The 20,717-nt window shown below is 50.1% G+C and overlaps 8 protein-coding genes across 8 annotated transcripts; 6 read left to right on the top strand and 2 right to left on the bottom strand.

Annotated features, from left to right (window-relative positions):
• Positions 1 to 128: 128 nt before the first annotated feature.
• M438DRAFT_275969 (putative ribosome biogenesis protein Erb1) lies at positions 129 to 2,456 on the top strand (the record flags this gene model as incomplete). Its single annotated transcript, XM_029900824.1, has 1 exon — positions 129 to 2,456. One exon carries the CDS (start codon positions 129 to 131, stop codon positions 2,454 to 2,456), a length of 2,328 nt encoding a protein of 775 aa, XP_029759420.1.
• A 172-nt stretch (positions 2,457 to 2,628) lies between these two features.
• On the top strand, positions 2,629 to 3,605 carry M438DRAFT_366591 (Sm-like ribonucleo protein). The gene is made up of 2 exons (XM_029907890.1): positions 2,629 to 2,974; positions 3,028 to 3,605. The coding sequence occupies exons 1-2, from the start codon at positions 2,950 to 2,952 to the stop codon at positions 3,297 to 3,299; spliced, it is 297 nt and encodes a 98-aa protein (XP_029759421.1). The 5' UTR covers positions 2,629 to 2,949; the 3' UTR covers positions 3,300 to 3,605.
• Positions 3,606 to 4,562: 957 nt separating this feature from the next.
• Positions 4,563 to 6,013, top strand: M438DRAFT_375670 (uncharacterized protein; the record flags this gene model as incomplete). The annotated part of the gene is made up of 2 exons (XM_029908601.1): positions 4,563 to 5,545; positions 5,602 to 6,013. 2 exons carry the CDS (start codon positions 4,563 to 4,565, stop codon positions 6,011 to 6,013), a joined length of 1,395 nt encoding a protein of 464 aa, XP_029759422.1.
• Positions 6,014 to 7,358: 1,345 nt separating this feature from the next.
• M438DRAFT_366593 (uncharacterized protein) lies at positions 7,359 to 8,376 on the bottom strand (the record flags this gene model as incomplete). Its single annotated transcript, XM_029907891.1, has 2 exons — positions 7,916 to 8,376; positions 7,359 to 7,864 (listed from the first exon to the last, which is right to left on the bottom strand). The coding sequence occupies exons 1-2, from the start codon at positions 8,328 to 8,330 to the stop codon at positions 7,359 to 7,361; spliced, it is 921 nt and encodes a 306-aa protein (XP_029759423.1). The 5' UTR covers positions 8,331 to 8,376.
• Positions 8,377 to 9,602: 1,226 nt separating this feature from the next.
• Positions 9,603 to 11,726, top strand: M438DRAFT_398192 (putative caffeine resistance protein 5; the record flags this gene model as incomplete). Its single annotated transcript, XM_029909347.1, has 7 exons — positions 9,603 to 10,129; positions 10,227 to 10,342; positions 10,426 to 10,561; positions 10,613 to 10,889; positions 10,925 to 11,266; positions 11,329 to 11,622; positions 11,673 to 11,726. 7 exons carry the CDS (start codon positions 9,603 to 9,605, stop codon positions 11,724 to 11,726), a joined length of 1,746 nt encoding a protein of 581 aa, XP_029759424.1.
• A 1,489-nt stretch (positions 11,727 to 13,215) lies between these two features.
• M438DRAFT_299670 (uncharacterized protein) lies at positions 13,216 to 16,157 on the top strand. Its single transcript, XM_029902036.1, has 4 exons — positions 13,216 to 13,678; positions 13,733 to 13,857; positions 13,912 to 14,405; positions 14,457 to 16,157. Exons 1-4 carry the CDS (start codon positions 13,419 to 13,421, stop codon positions 16,026 to 16,028), a joined length of 2,451 nt encoding a protein of 816 aa, XP_029759425.1. The 5' UTR covers positions 13,216 to 13,418; the 3' UTR covers positions 16,029 to 16,157.
• Positions 16,158 to 16,798: 641 nt separating this feature from the next.
• Positions 16,799 to 18,427, bottom strand: M438DRAFT_398194 (uncharacterized protein). Its single transcript, XM_029909348.1, has 2 exons — positions 17,619 to 18,427; positions 16,799 to 17,565 (listed from the first exon to the last, which is right to left on the bottom strand). The coding sequence occupies exons 1-2, from the start codon at positions 18,171 to 18,173 to the stop codon at positions 16,906 to 16,908; spliced, it is 1,215 nt and encodes a 404-aa protein (XP_029759426.1). The 5' UTR covers positions 18,174 to 18,427; the 3' UTR covers positions 16,799 to 16,905.
• A 736-nt stretch (positions 18,428 to 19,163) lies between these two features.
• On the top strand, positions 19,164 to 20,405 carry M438DRAFT_321641 (uncharacterized protein). The gene is made up of 2 exons (XM_029902925.1): positions 19,164 to 19,494; positions 19,554 to 20,405. The coding sequence occupies exons 1-2, from the start codon at positions 19,479 to 19,481 to the stop codon at positions 20,012 to 20,014; spliced, it is 477 nt and encodes a 158-aa protein (XP_029759427.1). The 5' UTR covers positions 19,164 to 19,478; the 3' UTR covers positions 20,015 to 20,405.
• Positions 20,406 to 20,717: the final 312 nt, after the last annotated feature.

The following is a 20,717-nucleotide window of genomic DNA, read 5'->3' on the forward strand; positions in this document are numbered from 1 at the left end:
GACAGTTTTGGGCTTAGCTGTAGATAAGATCAGATCAGATAAGCGTCTCAAGTGGAAAGGAACTTTTTCTCGAAAGTCCGGGCCGCAAAACACAAGTTTAGCACATTTTCTTGTCGCAAACAATCAACATGGTTCTTGCCACTCAGGACCGCAAACGCAAGGCTGCTTCGCGTGAGGAGCCTGCTCTCCCTCCGCGTGAAGAGCTTGCAAATGGCAATCTCGAAGGTATCTTGTCTGAAGGCGACGAGTCCGACGACAGTGAAGAGGTGGAATTTGACGGAGAAGATGAAGACGAAGAGGACGACGAGGATGAGGAGGAGGAGCTAGACAGCGACGAGATCCCTTCCGAGGACGATGAGCAGGACATTCGCGACCAACTACGCAATCTCAAAACCACCGACTCAAAACGATCAACGAACGCTGGCGCCGACGAAGACGACGAAGACCTCAAGCCCAACTACACCGTCACCACAGACGCAAACGGTAATGAACGATACGTCTACCGCGAAATTGATCCCGTCTACGACTCGGACGATTCAGATGCTGGCGATGCCAAAAACACAATCGGAGACATTCCGCTTTCCTTCTACGACTCTTACCCTCACATTGGCTACGATATCAACGGAAAGAAGATTATGCGCCCTGCCAAGGGTGAGGCTTTGGATGCTCTGCTCGACAGCATTGAGCTTCCCGAGGGCTGGACTGGTCTGACCGACCCTCAGACCGGCAAGCCTCTGGAGCTTAGCAGAGACGAGCTGGAGGTTCTGAGAAAATTGACAAGGAACGAAGCGCCTGGCGAGGGCTACGACCCTTACCCCGATATGGTAGAATGGTTCTCCAGCAAGACCGAGATCATGCCCTTGAGTGCTGCTCCTGAGCCGAAGAGAAGATTCGTACCCAGTAAACACGAGGCCAAGCGCGTCATGAAGATCGTTAGAGCCATCAAAGAAGGCAGAATCAAGCCATGGAAGGAGCCCAGTGAGGAAGACCAACAGGACGACGATGTACAAAGATACGATGTCTGGGCCGACGAGACTCCCAGAGCCGACCACGCCATGAACATGCCCGCTCCCAAACTGCCGCCACCAGGATACGCCGAGTCTTACCACCCTCCACCGGAGTACCTTCCCGACGCACTGGAGAGAAAGGCCTGGGAGCAGGCTGATGAGGAAGACCGTGAAAGAGAGTATCTGCCTACCGATCATTCCGCCCTCCGCAGAGTACCTGGTTACGAAAAGTTCATTAAGGAGAGATTTGAGCGCTGTCTGGACTTGTACCTTGCTCCTCGTGTTCGCAGAAGCAAGCTCAACATCGACCCCGAATCACTCTTGCCCAAGCTTCCTTCTCCAGATGATCTCAGACCCTTCCCAACTGTATGCGCTACTCTGTACAGAGGCCACCAAGGTCGTGTACGCTGCGTTTCGGTTAGTCCTACTGGTACATTTATTGCCAGTGGTGGTGACGATGGAACTGTCAGAGTCTGGGAATTGCTTTCTGGTCGTCAACTCTACAGCGTCAAGCTTTCCTCCGAGGAAGCTGTCAACGCCGTCAAGTGGAGACCCACCCGCGACACACTCATCATTGCTGCAGCTGCTGGTGAGACTGTCTACTTCATTACTCCTTTGGCTCTTTGCTCGCCTGAAATTGAGCAAGCCAGCAAGGATGTTATTGATGCTGGATTCGGTTATGCCGCCAAGCCTGCCACTACTAATGCTGGCGCCGAGAGAAAGATCCCTTCCTCGGTCTGGTCAAGACCGGAGTCACAGAAGCTGCAAGATCAGGGCGTTCTGCTCACTTGCACTATGCGTGCTACAATCAAGGTCATCAACTGGCACCGCCGTGGTGACTACCTCAGCACAGTCTCGCCTGCCGCTACTTCGACTGCTGTAGCCATCCACACCCTTACCAAGCACCTCACACAACACCCCTTCCGCCGCTTGAAGGGTATTGCTCAAACTTGTTCATTCCATCCTACCAAGCCTTTGTTCTTCGTCGCCACAAGACAATCTATCCGTCTCTACGACCTACAACAGCAGAAGCTTGACAAGGAGCTGAAGCCTGGTGCTCGCTGGATCAGTTCCATTGACGTACACCCTGGTGGAGACAATTTGTTGGTTGGTTCTTACGACAGAAGACTGTTGTGGCACGATATGGATCTCGCTGCTACCCCTTACAAGACTCTCAGATACCATCAAAAGGCCATCAGAAGTGTGCGCTACCACCCCAACTCTGGCCAATACCCGCTGTTTGCAGACGCCAGTGACGATGGTAGCTTGCAGATCTTCCACGGAAAGGTTGTGGGTGACAGTCTAGAGAACGCGCTGATCGTGCCTCTGAAGGTGCTCAAGGGACACAAGGTTACCGGAGAGTTGGGTGTGTTGGATGTGGAGTGGCATCCCCGCGAGCCTTGGTTGGTTAGTGCAGGTGCTGATGGAACTATCAGGCTATGGTGTTAGGTGGAGCATTTACTCACGTGTATCATTTGGTCATTGGGAGGAGTTTGGCGTAGAAAATACTGCAGCTTTTATCAATCACTTCCCCAACAGTGTACTTCCTTGGAAATTAGCTGGAAAGTGAGCCGAAGCGTTCCAGTGTTCCGACAATATAAATCCACGCGCTTCGATATTACTCTAAGACATGTTAGCTCGATGGGCGTCACGTAGCCTGTCGCATAGCTATTGACAGGGTGTCTCCTTTGGTGGAGAGGTGAAAATGTGCACAGACCACAAATCACTCTTGCGATGATCTCCAAGAGCTTTCCAAACTGCCAGAAGAGCTAACTATTACACCAAACAATTCACTACGCATCACACATTCGCTCGACTCTGGACTGCCGGACCCCTGTTCACGCTCTTACGTCTACGAGCCCCCACCTTCATCAATACGCGCATCGAACTCGAAACAAAGACATAGCCAGGCGCAAACGCGCTTCGGCCATCTGCCACCACCATGTCGCTCAATCAATACATGAACAGTGAGTTGAGAGATGATACTCAGGTCATGGCGGCCAGCTGACTGTCTTTGCAGAGAAAATTCTCATCATCACAGTCGATGGACGCACACTGATGGGCACGCTTGTGTCTTGCGATCAAGTCACCAACCTCGTCCTCAAAGACACCATTGAGCGCGTCATCCGGCCACAAGACGACCCGGAAGAGAGCTCAGAGACACCGCATGGACTGTACATGATTCGAGGCGACAACGTGGTGGTCTGCGGCTTGGTCGATGAGGCCATGGATTCCAGCATCGACTGGACAAAGGTCCGGGGAGAGGTTATTGGATCTACAAAGCACGTGTGAGAGAAGCCTCTGCCGGCAGGGCATGACGACGAAAAAGAAAATCAAGGCCACAAGGAGAGGCTGCTATGGCCAACACAAGATCGAATCAGACCACTGGGCATCCGGGACGGTACATCAAGGTCACGATCACGGCCACAGCGCAATCCGCGGCGGAACGAGGTCGACCGGCACCATGGGATGAAGAAGCGGCGGCAGATACCCAGGCAGCATTGCGTCCATTGCCGGTGCCGGACACATGACAAGCAGCCCGCTGTGTATGTATTTAATTCGTACCTTGCACGCAGACAGGCGCCTAACAAAGATTTCAAGCAAGCTTCAAAGCTCACTTCCACAGACCGGCCATATCACGTGGCTAGACGTATAGAATACCTATCAGAAGAAGAACCTTGAGAGCCCTCAGGGTCGCATCCAAAAGAAGTGCCGTGAACGCGCCCAAAATAACAAAACATCGACAGCATCTAGCCAGATTCAGCCATCGCAATCATGCCGGCGCCCAAAAGAATGGTGCCATGGTGTCATGTCGAACAAGCGGAGATGGACAGTAGTTAGGCCAAACGGGCAGCCTGATGCAGATGATGAGCATGAAGCGCACCAGCCACTGGCCTCATGTGCGGAGCGTACTAGAGAGGCTGTGATTTGATTTGAGAGCATCTCATGGTTGTATCAGAGATCATCAAAGCTTAAGCAGCATTTGTCTGAACGACATCAACGACGTTCCATTGCCAAGTGGGCCAAAAGTGCTGCCCGAACTCGCCCGTTGGCCTACGCCCACCTAAACCACGGGTCGCATTCCGAATGCCCGTTTGCGGCGAGTCCACGAGTCATATAGATGAAGGGGAGTTGCCGGTCGTCTGTTTTGTTTAGCGCTGCTGCCGTCAAGAGCCGGCGGAGCAGCAGCCGTGCGTGAGACTTTTACGCAGGGACGGGGAAGAGGCATTATTAATCCATGCTACATCACAGAGCTTTTCGCCGTGTTGAGTGACAAGAGTCTGTCCGATCGACCAGTGCGGGCCTCAATCTGATCCTGCGCTCCTAAACTTACTTGACAGTGCGAGGGGAACCTGACTTCTTTAAGCTCAGTTGGATGCCGTGATATTACAGCCGTCGAATGGCGCACGGGGGGTGTCACTTTGTTATCGCTAAGGCCTTCTGTCCTCAACACTAAGTACACTTGTATGCTCCGAGGGCCTGGTCTGCAGGAAAATAAATATATCTCTTTGCCGCAGAGAGTGCAGAGAGGGAAACCCCAACTTTTCTAGGAATATGGCGTCTCAATACGGAAACGACGGCGCCGAGGCGTCGAGGAATCGATCAACCGTCTCGAGGAGCAGCGAGACACCAACACAACAGGACGATGTGGAAATCAAAAAGGCCAGGAAGAGAGAACAAGACCGACTTTGCCAGCGACGGAAGAGAGAAAAGGACCGCGAAAACCTGCGACGACTCGAAGCTCGATTGAATGGATTGCAAAACCCGGACGAACCTAAAGTCGTCCTTGACTTGATTCTACGCCACGAACAAGACCAGGAGAGGTTGAATCGTCAAGCGGACCGCCTACGCCAGATCGAATCCCTCATCCGGACTTCTTTGACCGACATTGGAACCGAGGCATCATCATCAACCCCCAACGATAGTGTCGTGGATGCGAAGCCTGATGTCAAGGAGACCATGCAGCCCGTGGCAAGTGTCTCTTCGGCGGCTTCGAGCATGCCCATGTACACGACTGTGCAGAGCGCACCTGTGTCTACAGCTGCAGCAACGTCGATGATCATGCCCATGAACAATCCTGCCATGCTAGCATCTCAGTACCCCATGACGATTCCTGTCAGCATGCCTCAAACACAACCCATCATGCAAACTGGCGCTGTGCCATCATCACCACCCAAAAACGACCGGATCAGCACAATCACGGACGCCATGTCCGCGGTACCAGGCACTGCAGCAGCTTACACGGATGAGTCGTTCGATCAACACATCATCATCATGGTCTTGATTCATGGCTGGGATGCTGTTCAAGCATACATGCCACTTGACCCTCTGTGGATGCTCTTGCGCCAGATAGACGGATCTGCCTGTTCACAATGGAGGAAGGTAGATCGCATGGTTGGTATGCTGTCCTTCCGCCGTATGATGAAGGGTATGGCTATGGGCCCTCAAGCCATGGCTACAATAGAGCCAAAGTTCATGCGACCGCGTCCGTCTCAGCTTCATGTTCCACACATCCCGAACGGCGATTATTTCCCTTGGTAAGACAGATTCACAGCACCGTGTATTGTATCAGCTAACAGTGACTTGCTCCCAGGCCTGGAGTACGTGAACGTTTCGTTTTCGAAGGTCCCAAGTACGACGATGACACCTTCCTCGCTCTCTTCAATTCCAGTACCCGCTTCATGTGGAACTCCGACTTCTCTACTGCTTTCGTGCAGAACGACAAGCAGCTCTTTCAATTCTCAGATGAGCTGATCAAACGCTTCTACAACCTGAGTTGTTGGCGTATCGATGCTGCCTTCATTGCCGCATACCCAGAGTTCGCCGGCGACATACCCACCTACAACTCTGTGCCTAAGAAGATTGACGACAAGCCTTATGAGGGGGAATTCTACTTTGGCTCGGAGGTTCAGGACGGAGATACACACAATGGGTCTGGCGCTGCTGGTGGAGGTCAGTGGATCTACGACAACGGACGATGGTACATTGCAGGAGCGGTGAGATGATCACATCCTTGCATCCCGGCTTCGACGACAAAGTCAATCACCCTCACACCTCAACCATCGACCAAGGATACAACACATCTTGATTCCTTAGGTCAAACACACAGCGATACCCTCCGAAGAACAGTACCGGAGCTAACAACACGTGGTGGATATCAGTGGCACAACAGTCCCAACCCCACCTATCACACTCGCTTTAATCTGTCAACCATCGCAGCAGTTGCCCGTCTGACAAGCACATCGCCCACGAACATCTCGGGACGACTAGGGCCAATCGACACAACCCTAAACACAGGCACGCTGACTGACGGTTATCTCAGAGCTTTACAAGAGCGCTACACTCCACTCGCTATGTATTCGCATCACAAATTTTTTAAGCTTTGACGATACGAGTTGGATTTTCGTTTTCTCCTCGAGCAGAGAAAGTTTACTGAGTCGTCTTCCTTCGACGCCGCAGGGCCGCCGGCAACATGGCTTGCCTATCAATTGTTACATTGGGACAACGGTATGCGGAAGGAGACGAAAGAGGAAGAGGAGGAAAAGCTAGGGTGGAAGGAAGAGGCGGAGGAGAGCGAATGAGGAAAGAAGAAGGATGATCGTAAGAAGTTTGCTTCATCGTTCATGTACATTTTGGGGTCACCCTGTCTATATCTACATCAAACAATTTACATATCTCACGACACAAGTTTCGAGCACCAACGGCCTCCTCCTCATACTCAGTCTGATCTCCAGCCCCCAGGTCGACACACATAGTCGTCTATCGCAAACCAGAATCCAAACCCCATAAAGCAACCTTACCACCGAAAGAGCTGCTCCGACTCGAAAAACCGCGACTCCTCACGACCGCACCCATCCTCCCCCCTGCAAACCCTCATACAGCGGGCAGCCAGATCTTCAATCTCTTTTTCCTAACCAGCGAACCCCTCAAGGGCAATCAATCCAACTAAAATCATAGCCTGCCTATCAATTACCCGGCCACGAGGGTACGTGTATCCCCGACAAATCCCCACGAGTCAGCTTAGTACAAAAGTAAGATAAAGTGCTCCAGCAAAAAGAGTCGATCACTTTTTTTTTTTATGTTGCTGCTTGCAAGTTGCTAGATTATTCGTGCTGGTGGTTGGTTTTCTTGTTTCATAGTGAGCTCACGGGGCGGGAAAGGTTATCTTTGATGTGTGGTCGGTCCGAGGAGATGTGGGTTTCTTGCTAAAGGGAAGTTGGAGGCTCAACGGATCACAGGGGGGGTATTTTTGGATGCGACGAAACAAGTGCGTGTGGATGGATTTGGTGGTTAAAAGGTGATTGGCAAATATGGCTGGTTTGGTGGAAAGATGACTATGATTATCGTGGATTATAGACCAACACCGGAATCTTGTCGTTTTCTGGTGATGAGTTCTTCTCCTCTGATGATTTTGACGACGTCCTCTTCGGTCAAACTTCCGATCCTTTCTAGTATACTCCACATGTCCTTTCTGTTGTGCTCGACATCTGACCCGAGAGTCTCTGCTAGCCTGCATCTGCACTCTGCAATTAATGTTCTTTGTGCATCTTTCCCATCTTCAGAAGGTAATTGTCTGGTCTCCATGTTTCTGACTTCTGTTTCGAGGAGAGATATCGCGTGGGGACAGTGACAGAGGAGGGCATCTTGGTAGCTAGGACCGTGGTGGAGGATGAGTTCTTGGGTACAGAGTTCGACTTCGAAGCGTAGCATGCCATGAAGCAGGGGAGAGGTTGGTATGAGGATACAAGGGCCGTCAGAGCGTAGTTGGTGGACGCAGAGGTGAAGAGTTAGGAGGAGGATTGCAAGGGATGTCGGGGGTAGTGATTTGATGATTTGAGCTTTGTTCTCGTGGCTCTCTGATTGCGTTAGCATCGTGTCTGTGTAAGGATAGGTCCTTAAGGGCTTACTAGAGTCATGAATACGGTATAGCAAGTGCATTCCTGCCTGTTGCAAATTTACCCATTCGGGTCGCATCCAAGCTGCTTCTTTACCCTCTCGTCTTCGGATGTTGTGACAATTCCTCTCTATCCGGAACAAGGTGTTAAATCGCATGTATAGCTCATCTAGTGTTTTGAAACCGAGACTTGAGCCAGGAGTGTGAAGACCAGGATATTTGGCCAGAATGTTCAGTGGGAACTGTAGACGAATGATCTCTAATGATAGACTGTGCTCGTATTGCTGTAGGAGGTCGTTGAAGTCATGGCATACGAGCCTGAGTTGATCGAGATGACCCGGTGTATAGTCTACCTGAGCGAGAGACTCGAGAATGAGCTCTGGAGGTAGAGAAAGAAGTAATGATGGTTGCTGTGAAAGAGAAGTCATGATCAAGACAAGAGATTCGAACAAACGATGAAGACGCGAAAGATACGTGCTCAAGAAGGCATGCTAAGGTTATAAGGCCATCATATTCTTCAACGAAAATGGGTGGATTTCACAATACCTTGATGGAATGATGATGGTGGGGAGGAACGCCAATGCTTTGTTGTTTCAATACCTTGATGGTCAGATGGTGCAATCGTAAAGTGCAGCCCACGTGCCTGCTTGTCCTCATTCCCACATCGTTAGCATGCAAAATGTTTGATAATTAGCAGGACCTCCTCTTGGAAACAGCTGCTTGGTACGCTCTCACCTGCACACGATGCTATCTTAGAAGAAACCATGCTGTCTTACGGCTCACAACCCAAGCACGGTGTTTGAAACAGAATTGAACATACCAGATCTAGCATTAGAGCATATCAAGGACAGTGCGGTGTTCATTGACCAGACTCCGAGAATGAGAAGAACCACTGTCTCAATCAGAAGGGTCCAGGCGAACCTGCTTAGTGAAGCTTGGCTGGATGAGTCGTAGGAAGTCCTAAGTGCTCGAAGATTGTTGTGCGATTGCTAGAGTTATCGCCCGCGAACAAGCCTTTGCAATGTGATTCTGGTGCTGATATGAATGTTTTCCAGAATGTCCAAAGATGACCACGGTCCAGCGACAAACTCATCGCATGGGTGACTAGAGTCGACCGCGTGATCCCACCAGGGAGATCACCATGGAGACAGCTGCCTCAGGCTCTAGATCGAGAGACTTTCCAGGCCTGAAACCCCATCCTTCTACTTCACTCGTACGAGTGCATATCAAGGCGATGCGACACAGAAAATGAGAGCTCGACGCACGCAAGATCTGAGATCGAAGCTAATCAGTGATGAACTTCCTGATTGGTCCATATCTTGGCTAAGTGTTTGCGGCTCTGCGGCTTGAGGCTCCGTGACATCACAACTATCTAATGCGGTACCGAATCATCGGATTTTTGGTGTCCTCAATAGGTAGTTGTACAGTATGATGATGGTTGCAAGTGTTGATGTGAGGAGCATCTTCGGCCGGTGAGCCTTTCCTTCCGTGTAAATTTGTCGTGCTTTCCTTGTCCGAGGAGGGAAATCAACATCTATGACGCTGCATACTATCAACCTTCTTGACTGATGAAGTAACTCTCTGAACACACCGGTAATCCTTATATTCGTGAGGGCTGTCTCCTCTGGCACTAGAATACCAAGCAACGCCATCTTGCTTGGTTCTTCGAGCGGGCCCTGAAACTATTCAACACCAAAACGATGTCGGATTTATTTCGAGATGCCCCAGTGGGGCAGATGATTCGCTGGATGACCAAGAACAAGTACCTGCAATATCCCGAGGAAAAGGATACATCAATGTATGGAAAGTTCATCAATCGTGAGAAGTCTGGAAACATGGCAAGATATGGTCAACCAAATCCACCGAAAGATGAGGAGAAGGAAGAGAAGCAGGATGACAACCAGGACTGTTCACGACACAACTCTGAATCATCTGACCCGACATTACGAGGAGAGGGCACGCCATTGAATTCAGCCAGCGGGAAAGCTGTAGACCCAGAGAAGGGCAAAGACGTCAACTTGGTTGACTGGTGGGGACCTAACGACCCGGAATGTCCAACGAATTGGAGCCAAGGGAAGAAGTTCTTTGTGACGTTCCTCATCTGTCTGTTGACGACCAGTATCTACATTGGTTCTTCCATCTACTCGGCTGGTGAGCAGCAAATCACAATGGTGTTTGGTGTATCAACAGTTGTTGCGACCATTGGTCTGACACTCTTTGTTGCTGGGTAAGCTTAATCCAGAACACACCGAGACGTCCTGTAGTTTTTGAACGGGGCCTGTGAACCACCTACATTTGTCGATGGCATGCTAATAGGCTTATAGATATGGTCTGGGACCAATGATCTGGTCACCAATGTCTGAGATTCCACAAATTGGCAGGAATCCAATTTACATGAGTACACTCTTTGCATTCGTGTTCTTAAACTTCGGCGTAATTTGTGAGTCTCTTCAGGATACGACACCACAGATTGAAGGTTGCTGGATGGTGTATCAATGTCTTAACACTGACCGTAATTCGTAGATGCTGTCAACATTGGCATGTTATTTGCTTTCCGTTTTCTAACAGGCTTTTTTGGAAGTCCAGTTTTAGCCACAGGTGGTGCCTCACTTGCGGACATGTACGTGCCGAGGAAGAGAGCATACGCTATTGCAATCTGGTCAGTTGTTGACGAGCATTTCACTGAATATCAGGACTAATACGACAATAGGGGTATATCGGCAATCTGTGGACCTGTTCTTGGACCACTCGTTGGTGGGTTCGCTGCCCAGCATGAAGACTGGACATGGCCGATCTGGGAGCTCGTCTGGCTCAGTGGATTCTGCTGGGTCGTCCTTATGTTTTGTCTGCCTGAGACCAGCGGAAACAACTTGCTGGTCCGTCGTACTAAGAGACTGAGGAAGCTCACCGGTAACCAGAATCTGCGATGTGAGGCGGAGCTCATGGGAGAGGGCATGTCCACCAAGGATATTGCTATCATGTCTCTTGTCAGACCGTTCACCCTAAACTTCACAGAAGGTAGGTTGATAGTCGCTCTCTGTCTGTTGCTTGCGTACTGACCATCCAAAAACCTGGGATCGTGTTCGCTCTCAATCTTTATATCGCCTTGATCTACGGTCTGCTTTATGTCTGGTTCGAGTCGTTCGTCATCGTCTTCATCGACATTTATGGGTTCAACCTTGGAGAGGAGGGCCTGGCATACTTGGGTATTCTGATTGGTGCATTCGCTATTCTTCCCCCCTTCTTCTTGAATCTCTACAAGATCCTCGAGCCTCAATTCGATGACAAGGGAGATTTAAAGCCAGAGAAGCGTTTGCCTCCAGCATGTGTCGGCGCCTTCATGATTCCCACTTGTCTCTTCTGGGTATGTTCAAACACCCTTCTCGACCCAAGAATGGTGACATCAGTTGCTGACTCCTGCTATAGTTTGGGTGGAGTGCGAGAGCCGACATTCATTGGATCATGCCTATCATTGGCTCGGCCTTCTTCTCGATGGGATCAGTTTTGCTGTTCAACTCGGTTCTCAACTACTTGCCCGATGCTTATCCGGAGTACGCTGCGTCGGTACTTGCGGGCAATGACTTCATGAGATCCGCCTTCGGAGCTGGGTTCCCTCTTTTTGCCCGAGCGATGTATAACGATTTGGGTGTTAATTGGGCGTCCTCGACTCTTGGATTCCTGGCTATCGCATTTATTCCTATTCCGTTTGCACTTTACTTCGTAAGTCTGATCATGTCTTGCTCGTATTAACCTTGCTGCCAACTCCGCAGTACGGCGAGACTCTCCGTAAGAAGTACAGTAAGCACGCCAGAAAGGACATCTAGATTGATGACGATGTGACCTGGATGTAGCTGCAAAGGAACTGCACCAGAACCGAAGGCCACCCCCCTTGCACGTCTTCTGAAAGGCTATCAGATTGCAAGACTTTGATGATTGGTTTCATCGTACAATGAGGGCACCTAGAATTACTCGCTCTCGATGGACCTTTGCCCAATCATCAAAATTATATTGCCTTTTGATGGCTAGTTCGATGTCCAGTCTCGGCGTACGGCTGGTTGCAGTGCGGTTTTTCTTCCACAAGATCCACGTTACTCTCTCATTGTCAGCCTTTATATAAAGATTTTCTTCCGCTGTTATCCTGTATGAATAGATGAATCTGCAGCGTAGCGTTGACAAGGTTGAGATGTTCGGTTCCGAAAAGACATGTTTACAATTAGACTAGACAGCTTCTGTTAAAGAAGCGAAGCTAGACTGAGAGACAAGTCGAGAAGGATAGATGTGTCAGTGTCACACCACACAACAAGTGAGCATTCTTCTTCATTGAACAACGTCTCCCTGGTGAGTAACATCATCGCTTTGTACTTTGAAGATAGAGACGTTCCTCGAGATTAGCTGGTTTGCGTACCTTCTCATGAGATCCTCAATTCACAGATTACTGGAATCCCGCAAACTAGATCTGTCTCCGTTGTGTTTGATACGCCCTTGGGCCCAAAAGAGTGCTCGGCGGAACCCTCGGAAATCATTTCCAGTTCGTAATACAGTGGAACCAGAGGTAGAGACCACATTATATCTGTCGTACAAGAGTACCATTCTACATCTCATTAGAAGCTCGAACAAATACCTCTCCTCTGTGCTGGTCGACATGGCTAGCGTCCCTCTTAAACCTGCTACTTGAACAGTGTGACCTTCCAAAACTGCGCAAGTCTTTCTCAAATAATATGATGGGCGGATACTGCGGATAGGGTGGCCCGGGTCTACCGAGACAGTTGCCGTGCCTGTGGAGGAGTCGGCTGTGCAGACGCATCATCTTCGTAAGTGAAACCAGTTCACATGCTCCCGAATTCCGAGAAAGACTCGCGAGAGATGCCCGACTCGGTATAGATCGGAACGGCGCTCGAGTCCTCCACAGTCGTACTCGCTCGCGCCCGTTTGTAATCTAGAATGCCCCAGACGGGGTGGCCGTAAGTGGTAAGCCAGCGGGTTCTTCCCCTCGACGGCTTGATAAGATTTGTGATCCTTCAGTTCATGCGGGATGCATGCCGTGGGGTTCTCTGAATCTTCGACAGCATGGCGATCTTGTGATTGCTGCCGTGACCTCGTGGAGTTCAGAACATGTTGTACTCTACCGTAGAGCCGCTGGACCGACGATCGGTAGAGAATGACACATTGGCGAATCAGCAGGACAACCTAACGAGTGTAAGTTCGCGCCATCCCTGAATGGCTATTGGCGCGAGAGAAACGGGACAGGCGCGGAGTTCTGCTTGGCAAACTTGATGCGTGGCTTTGGTCAACCGTGCAGAGGTTCGTCGTGGAGTAAACTGCGGGCTCAGTGCGGAGCGAGCGAGGGTTTTCTCCTTGGAAGCAAAAGAGTGTGGGGCGGTGGATCATGGGGGAGAGGTTAGAAGGGCTGATTAACCAGAAATGCATTGGTGGCCGCTGCGTAGATTAAATACAAAGGTCAGCACCTCCCCCGGACCTCTCGCGCGAGCGCTTTCCCATATCTCGACCAACCCATCATGTCGGACTCATCTGTCAATGGAGACTTCCTTGCTCCTGCCAGGCAATCCAGCTCTCCCAATTCGAAGAGGAAAGCCAGCGACGCCGGCCTGCCGGCTACCGGCACCAGGATCCACAAAAGTGTCAAGAGACGTGCGTCAAAAGCCTGCCAGTCTTGCAGAGCTCGCAAAGTACGCTGCAATGTCGTCGAGCAGAGTCCCTGTACCAACTGCAGACTCGACGAGGTCGAGTGCATAGTCTCAGAAAGCAAGCGCAAGAAGTCAGTACCAGTATCAATTGTGAAATCAAGATATTCCATACTAATGATTCGAAGGAAATGGACCAAGGCCGATGAAGAGGGACACGCGGCAGGAGGCTGCTCTCCTTCCCTTTCTACCTCGATACAGCAGCCCAGTCTCAGTTTCCATGACTCACCAGGGCACCTGCCTCATTCGTTGTGTTCGTTCCTTCCAATATGAAGCCTCACCACAATCAACTGATTCCCGAGTCTAGATCAAGATTTGGATCCTCAGACTTTTGATCCTGCTCGCCGTCAAAGTCTGGCGAGATCAATTTCTATCCCACACGACCCCTCAGATAGCATCTCGCTCTCAGGAGTTGACCCGAACTCTCTGTTTGGACTACAAGCACATACCCCTCCACCCCACCAGGCACTTCCTGCATTCATCAGGACTTTCCCTTCGACTTTTGGTCCAGAAGACCTGTCATACTTGGCTAAGAAGGGCGCTCTCACAATACCTCCACCCGGCTTACGAGCTGCATTATTGAGATGCTTTGTGGAGAACATTCACCCATATATGCCTCTGTTGGACATCCACGAGCTCATCAATACTGTGGACAACAACGATGCCAACTCTGCCATCAGTCTCTTACTGTTCCAGGCAATCATGTTTGCAGGTGTAGCTTCCGTGGATATGGCATATCTACACACCGCCGGATACACAAACAGAAGGGCTGCGAGACGCGATTTCTTCCAGAAGACTAGAGTGAGATGCGACTTTCGATTGCGTATAGTCTCAATACTAACATCGATATAGCTTCTTTACGATTTCGACTACGAAGCGGACCGAATCTCCTTGATCCAATCTTTGCTTCTCATGACCTTCTGGTACGAAACACCGGATGACCAAAAGGATAGCCATCACTGGATGGGTATTGCTGTTTCTCTTTCCCATACTATCGGACTTCATCGCAATCCCGAGCGCTCCAGCATGATCCCCAAACAGCGACGTCTATGGAAGCGCATTTGGTGGGCAACATACATGCGCGATCGTCTTATTGCTCTAGGAATGCGCCGCCCAACAAGGATAAAGAACGAGGATTTCGACGTGCCTATGCTGACGATAGACGACTTCGAATTTGCCAGCCTGTCGAGTCAATCGTCCTGCATTCCGCCAAGCTGCAAAATCATGCAGGACACATCTATGCAAAAAGAGTTGGCCATTATGTGTATCGAAAAGGCCAAATTGTGCATTTGCATCAGCCATGTCTTGTCAACCCAATACTCGGTACTCCACAACAACCATGGTGTACAAAGCCACGAAGGGACTACGCGCACCACTATGATGCTCGTAGCACGCAAGGACGACCCTGAAAAGTGCTCCGTGAAAGCTTGCGATGAGGAGCTTAAGCAGTGGAAAGCCTCAATTGCACCTGAAGCAAAGTATAAGCCTTCTTCATTGTTTGATCTTACAGCCGGCAAAGGAACTGTTGCACTCCATCGCTCTCTGCTGCACATGATATACTTGGCTACACTTTCAGCTTTGCACAGGCCGCAAGTTCTCCCATCAACCGCTGCCCCATCTCGGAAGATGGCTTCCGAGGTCTTGGATACCTCTCGCAGAACTGTCCGTTTTGCAGCCAACAGGCTTACTGCCGTTGCTCAAAACCTGAATGAGCTTGACTTGATTCGCTGTTTGCCCACCTCAGGTATTACCGTCCTTTTGCCGGCCATCATTATCCATTTGCTCGACATCAAGGCACCTGATGAGACAACTCGCCGCGCCAGCTTGCAAGGTTTCTGCCAGTGCATGCAAATCCTCAACAAGCTGCGTGATATCTACGCAGCTGCAGATTACTCGACTGCATTCCTGGAAGCAGCGATCCGCAAAGCAGAAATCACACTTCCCCCTCCCAAGATGGGCCCGCCGCCTCGTCCTACGCACGTGGCCAATATGTCCAATATGATGAAGGCAGCAAGGTCAAGTATCGGAAATGTCAGCCGCTTAACGCCGCCGCCAGAACTTGCTGCAAGTGTGAACAACGAGCAGCAGACACAATCTCGCCAACAAGTCGACCAAGGAGAACCACAGGTCTCAGAGAATGACTTGGCCCAGCACCTTAACAACTTCCTTGCATCGACACCTCCAGGCTCTGAGCATACGACCGACAGCCAGATCGATGATACCACAGCGGCTGCTTTCAACATCCCGGCTCTGGACACTGATTTTGACACCTTGATCAACCTGGACGCAGCGGGTGAATCTTTCACATTTGACGACGGCACTTTCCCCACCATGCCAGCTTTCGACTCGACGGACGGCGGCTTTATGGACATGGACTGGATGAGGCACATGAACACTAATGATGACATTTCTTTCGGCGTTTAAGCGGCATGGGGATAATTCTAGACGGCATACAGTACGCACTTCTTGTTAATATAGGTCGGTTTGATTTTGAAGAGATTGTGCGGCATCTTTTCTGCATATCTTTGTACATTTTGATACCTTAGACTGTGTGCTTAGAAAAAGTTTCGAGAATTGGATTTATCCTATAAAGCTGCTTGATAGTTCCTTCTTTTTGTGATGACTAGATGTTTCTTTCTTGTACTCGAGGTTACTTAAAATTTCTCGACATCGTGAAATTCCCCATCACTCAGGTGCCGTTCTCAGCTGCATCCCAACACCTAATTTCCGATGACTCTGTACTATTTCCATCCAACGCTTCTTCGTTTATCATTGACATCACCATTACAATCACTGTAGTCTCCGTCTCAATCGGTCACGTTTCGCCAGCTTCTGTCTCCGGACCTTTGCTTGTCCTTTCACTTGAACAGAAACAGCTGTCATCAGGGCCACCCTGTTAGCAGAACATGTTGTATCTTAGAACTGCCAAACTGGTACCGATCGGTATTATCGTATGGACACTTCAGATTCGTTCGATCGACCTCAGCGTTGATCTGAACTCAGACCGTGAAGCTGTCGCTCATAGGGAGGCACGTTCTTGAGCAAGAACTTCGTGCCTTTTGAAAGTCATGCATTGACCTTTGGTGATGTGGAGAGACCAACCAGATGATGTCCGGAACAATCCTGTTCTCTATAGGCGACAAGGTGAGCAGAACGATTTATTAGAGACAGGTGAGAACGGGAACAAGTACAGAGTCGAAAAAGAAATGCCTTTTATGCCTGATTACTCAAAGACGTTATCACGTTCTGTACACCGCTTATCATCAATTTCATTACCATGATCATCCTTCCCTTATGCAGCTCAATTACTCAAAAGATCTTGCACGCTCATACCCCGACCAGATCGATCTTTATAGGTTCTTCTGTCCGTGTTCAACATCAACAAAGCAGCCATAGCCTCGTGATCCAATTCCTTCTCTCTGCGCTCACGGAGTCGTGCGTCCTCGTTTACGACACCAGGTCTATGCATTGATGAGTCTTGAGCTCGCAGTGCAGGACTCGTGAGGGCGAAAGGAGCGGGTTCGTGTTGCCCTGCGGTGGGGGCGAAGAAGGGTGATGCTTGTTGTGAGTGGATGTAAGGAGAGAATGAAGGAGCAGAGGTGGAGGAGATGCTGTAGTGTCGGGATGAAGAAGCCTCGGAAGGTGCAATGGCGGGTGACATGTTGGTGAAGTGAGACATTGAAGGCAGAGAGGCTAGAGAAGGAATAGACTCTCGGAATTGTGTGTGTGCAAGAAGTGGTCCGTTGGGCGTTGAGGCTCCAGTAGAATGATGCGTGTCCGACATCTCTTGATCGTCGTCATCTTCCTCGGGCTCCATGGGCTCGTCGACGGCAGCGGCAGGCTGTGGTGCAGGCACAACAGGAGCGGAAGGTTGTGATGTCGAGTTCTGCCTCACTGCAGTGTTGTCGGCCTTAAGGTCGGTAATGCAACGCTCGAGGTAGCGAAGGTAATCGATGCTTGCCTTGATGAGTGTCAGTATTTGTATCGACTCACGCTTTGTGCAGAGTGACCAACCTGTAGGATTGCTAATTTGTGCATTTCCTGGCCATGACAGGCAGGTATCATATCCTTCAGCACACCGAACTCTTCATTCATCTTTGAACGTCTTCGCCTTTCGATCAAGCTGTGTGCTGTCTTACGAGCCACCTTGCGACTAGCAGCTGTACTGCTCGCGTTGGCACCCTTCTTCCTGCCTCCAGCACCCTTGGCTGGTGCTGCCTCGACTTCCTCCTCCTTTTGTTTCTCGCTAGCTGCAGTCTTTGGTTTCATCTGGATGATCTTGCGGTTGCGTGTAGGCGGTGGGGGAAGAGCGAATGTGTCATCTGCTTTGGAAGAGCTCGATTGGGCAGCAGTAGACTTGCGTCTCCCATTGTTCAATGAAACGGGCGAGTGAGGGTGGTACGACGAGTCCGAGCCATGGCTCGACAGAGGAGATGAGGTAGCTCTATCACTGCCGTCTGCGTATGCTGACGGAGGGAGGGTGAATGCTGAGGCAAGAGGCACGAGCTTCTCCTTTCCCCGGATGTCGGTCGAGGAGGCCGGGGTTGGTGGAAGATGTGAAGAAGCCATTTGTGTGGTAAAGAGCTATGACAGAAGTGGCACCCTGATGGTGTTACAGCACGAAAGGCTTCAAGTCAAAGCAAGGGAATGGACGAGGAAAAGGAATCGGAGACAAGGAAACGACGACATATTTGTCGCAGGCGTGAATACTTGCAGAATGGCACTTTTCCCTATCAACCAGTGCACGAGGGGCACGACTTGCTGTGTCGTGTGCCCAAGAAGACGTCGACCTGCCCTCGTGCGCTCTCTCCGCGTCTTTTATTGGCTACACCTCAACCTCCTCAACGCGCCTATGGCTGTCAAGCCCACCATCTCCCTTTGAGAGGCCTCGAGTTGAGCACGTGCTCGTTCCAGTGAGAGTTTGACTTTGCTGAGCGATTATCTCCATTTTCTTTCTTTAGGTGGTTCCGTTCTTGCGACGGTTGACCGACTTGCAGAGAGGTACGCACGAAAGCCTCGGTTTCACGGAGAATGGAAGCAAAGAAAAATTTACCAACTTACTTACATACCTCTGTCTTCGAATGTGCAGACCAGTGAATTAGGATGTCGGAGATATGGAGTTCAGTTGTGTTTTGAAAATGGCGTGCAGATGCGAGAAGTTGGACAGTCTCACAATTCTCTGAGAGGAGAAATTTTGAGCCTTCCAAAGAGACCCACAACAACCCACCCCAAGTGTTTTCACACAAGTGGAACAAAAGCAATCCAGACTTGCTCTCTTTGTACAGACAGGAAGGAACAATAGCAAAAGCCCAGGTGCATAGGGCTCGAACAAAAGGAATGCCGCTTCTGTGGATCGAACACAGTGCCTCCAGAAATACTGCACATCGTGCAATGACTCAAGTTGAACTTCAGTCTGGCGCTCTCCCAGATGAGCTAAAGCGGCTATTGGCTGAAATTTCAAGTGGTTAGTACCAACATAGTTTGCAAAACGCCGATCAACGCCTACGATCACAAGATGGTGAGATTCTCATGTCAAGACCTGGTAAGAACAGGCCGTCACTTACCTCGAAGAGCGCCAGACTGATGTTCGATTCGAGTCATTGCTTCGCTTTGCAGTATTTTTGAAGGCACTGTCTGAGTTTCGTACATTGAAACGTGCGAAACCTGCTGCCTGACCGGTTCCGGCGATGCGTGTCTTGTTCGTGAAAGCTTGGGGTCTGTCTCAGTCGAGCTCTCCAAGTGTTTACAACTCTCCAACTCCATAAAATCGTCATCGCTCTTTCCCAATTCACCAGAGCAACTTACACTTCTCCTGTCCATCACTCTCCACCTCAATACAGGACAACATTTACATTATTCAGTAAAGTCGCCGACATGGATTACATACAAGGCAAGGCACACGATCACATGTGAATCCGTTCGACCACGACTAACAAGAAACCAACACAGACTGGGCAGGCTACCTCTTTCGCAATGGCTATCTCACCCCTGGCCTCTTTGGTCCCGTGTCCACTCTGAACAACATCTACCACAAATCTCTCCTCCCCACCTTCCAGTCGCTGCTCGAGAAGCCCGACCTCACCAAGATTGCCCTGATGCTGCTCATCCTCTACATCTCACTCAAACTCGTCAACATGCTGGTCCAAAGCGTGCTCTTCTGGGTGCGACTCGCTTTCCGCATCACTTTCTGGGGCGGTCTCGTTGTTCTGGCATTCTGGCTATCGCAAAGAGGCGTTGATGGCGCGGCAGAAGATGTGGGCTATTGGATCAGGCTGTGGAAGGGCGAGCTGGAACACTACAAGAGCCAGGCCGAACAGATTGCACAACAACACAACCATGGTTATGGTGGCAAAAGTGGATATGGCGGTGGATACAAACCCGCTGCTCCGAAGAAACAGTGGCCTTTCTGAAGGAGTGGATGCGACAAAATACATCACAGCATATTGCAGGAGTTTTACGGCCGGACAAGACTGGGTTCATCAAACTTCTAGGCTAGCGCCATGGAGTTATAGGAAGATTGGAAGAGCAGATTGCCAGCATCATTTTTGACACCTCTTCATAAACAAGATATCAACACTTTCGTCCTTCTCTCGCGATCGTGTGCAGAGACACGTGGACTGAAGAGATGCCCAAGCAATCGAAGTGACTAATAATGTCTTGTGACATAAAGCTAGTTGATGTGCTCTCGTTGGGCACAACCTCTGAATATTGAGTCTGCCTTTCATGTCGATTTTCGTATTTCTGAGAAGTAAGTGTTCCTCAGTTTCGATACACAAGTACTCGTCAATTTAAGTGTCGTCCATAGATGGTCCACTCTTAGGTTCCTTTATTCCTGCCCAATTCTGTATAGAGTAGATTCGTCCATACAGTACTGTGAGGGCTGTACTGTTGTTACCTGAATAATGGAAGAAGTGTACATCTAGAGACACACTCTAAAGATGATGCCCGACGAGCGAATGGCTTTCTATGTGGAATGATACATTCTCACCCTATTTCCTCCGTGTAGCATGTTGGTCCGAAGACACCTCAGAGCAGACCTTACCTGCTCGATTCGGCAGAAAGAGAGTCGACTGGGGTAAATCTCCTTTCTTGTAGTGGTCTTCTATATGAGGT

Source organism: Aureobasidium pullulans (genome assembly GCF_000721785.1).
Source record: "Aureobasidium pullulans EXF-150 unplaced genomic scaffold scaffold_12, whole genome shotgun sequence".
NCBI classification, from domain to species: Eukaryota; Fungi; Ascomycota; class Dothideomycetes; order Dothideales; family Saccotheciaceae; genus Aureobasidium; species Aureobasidium pullulans.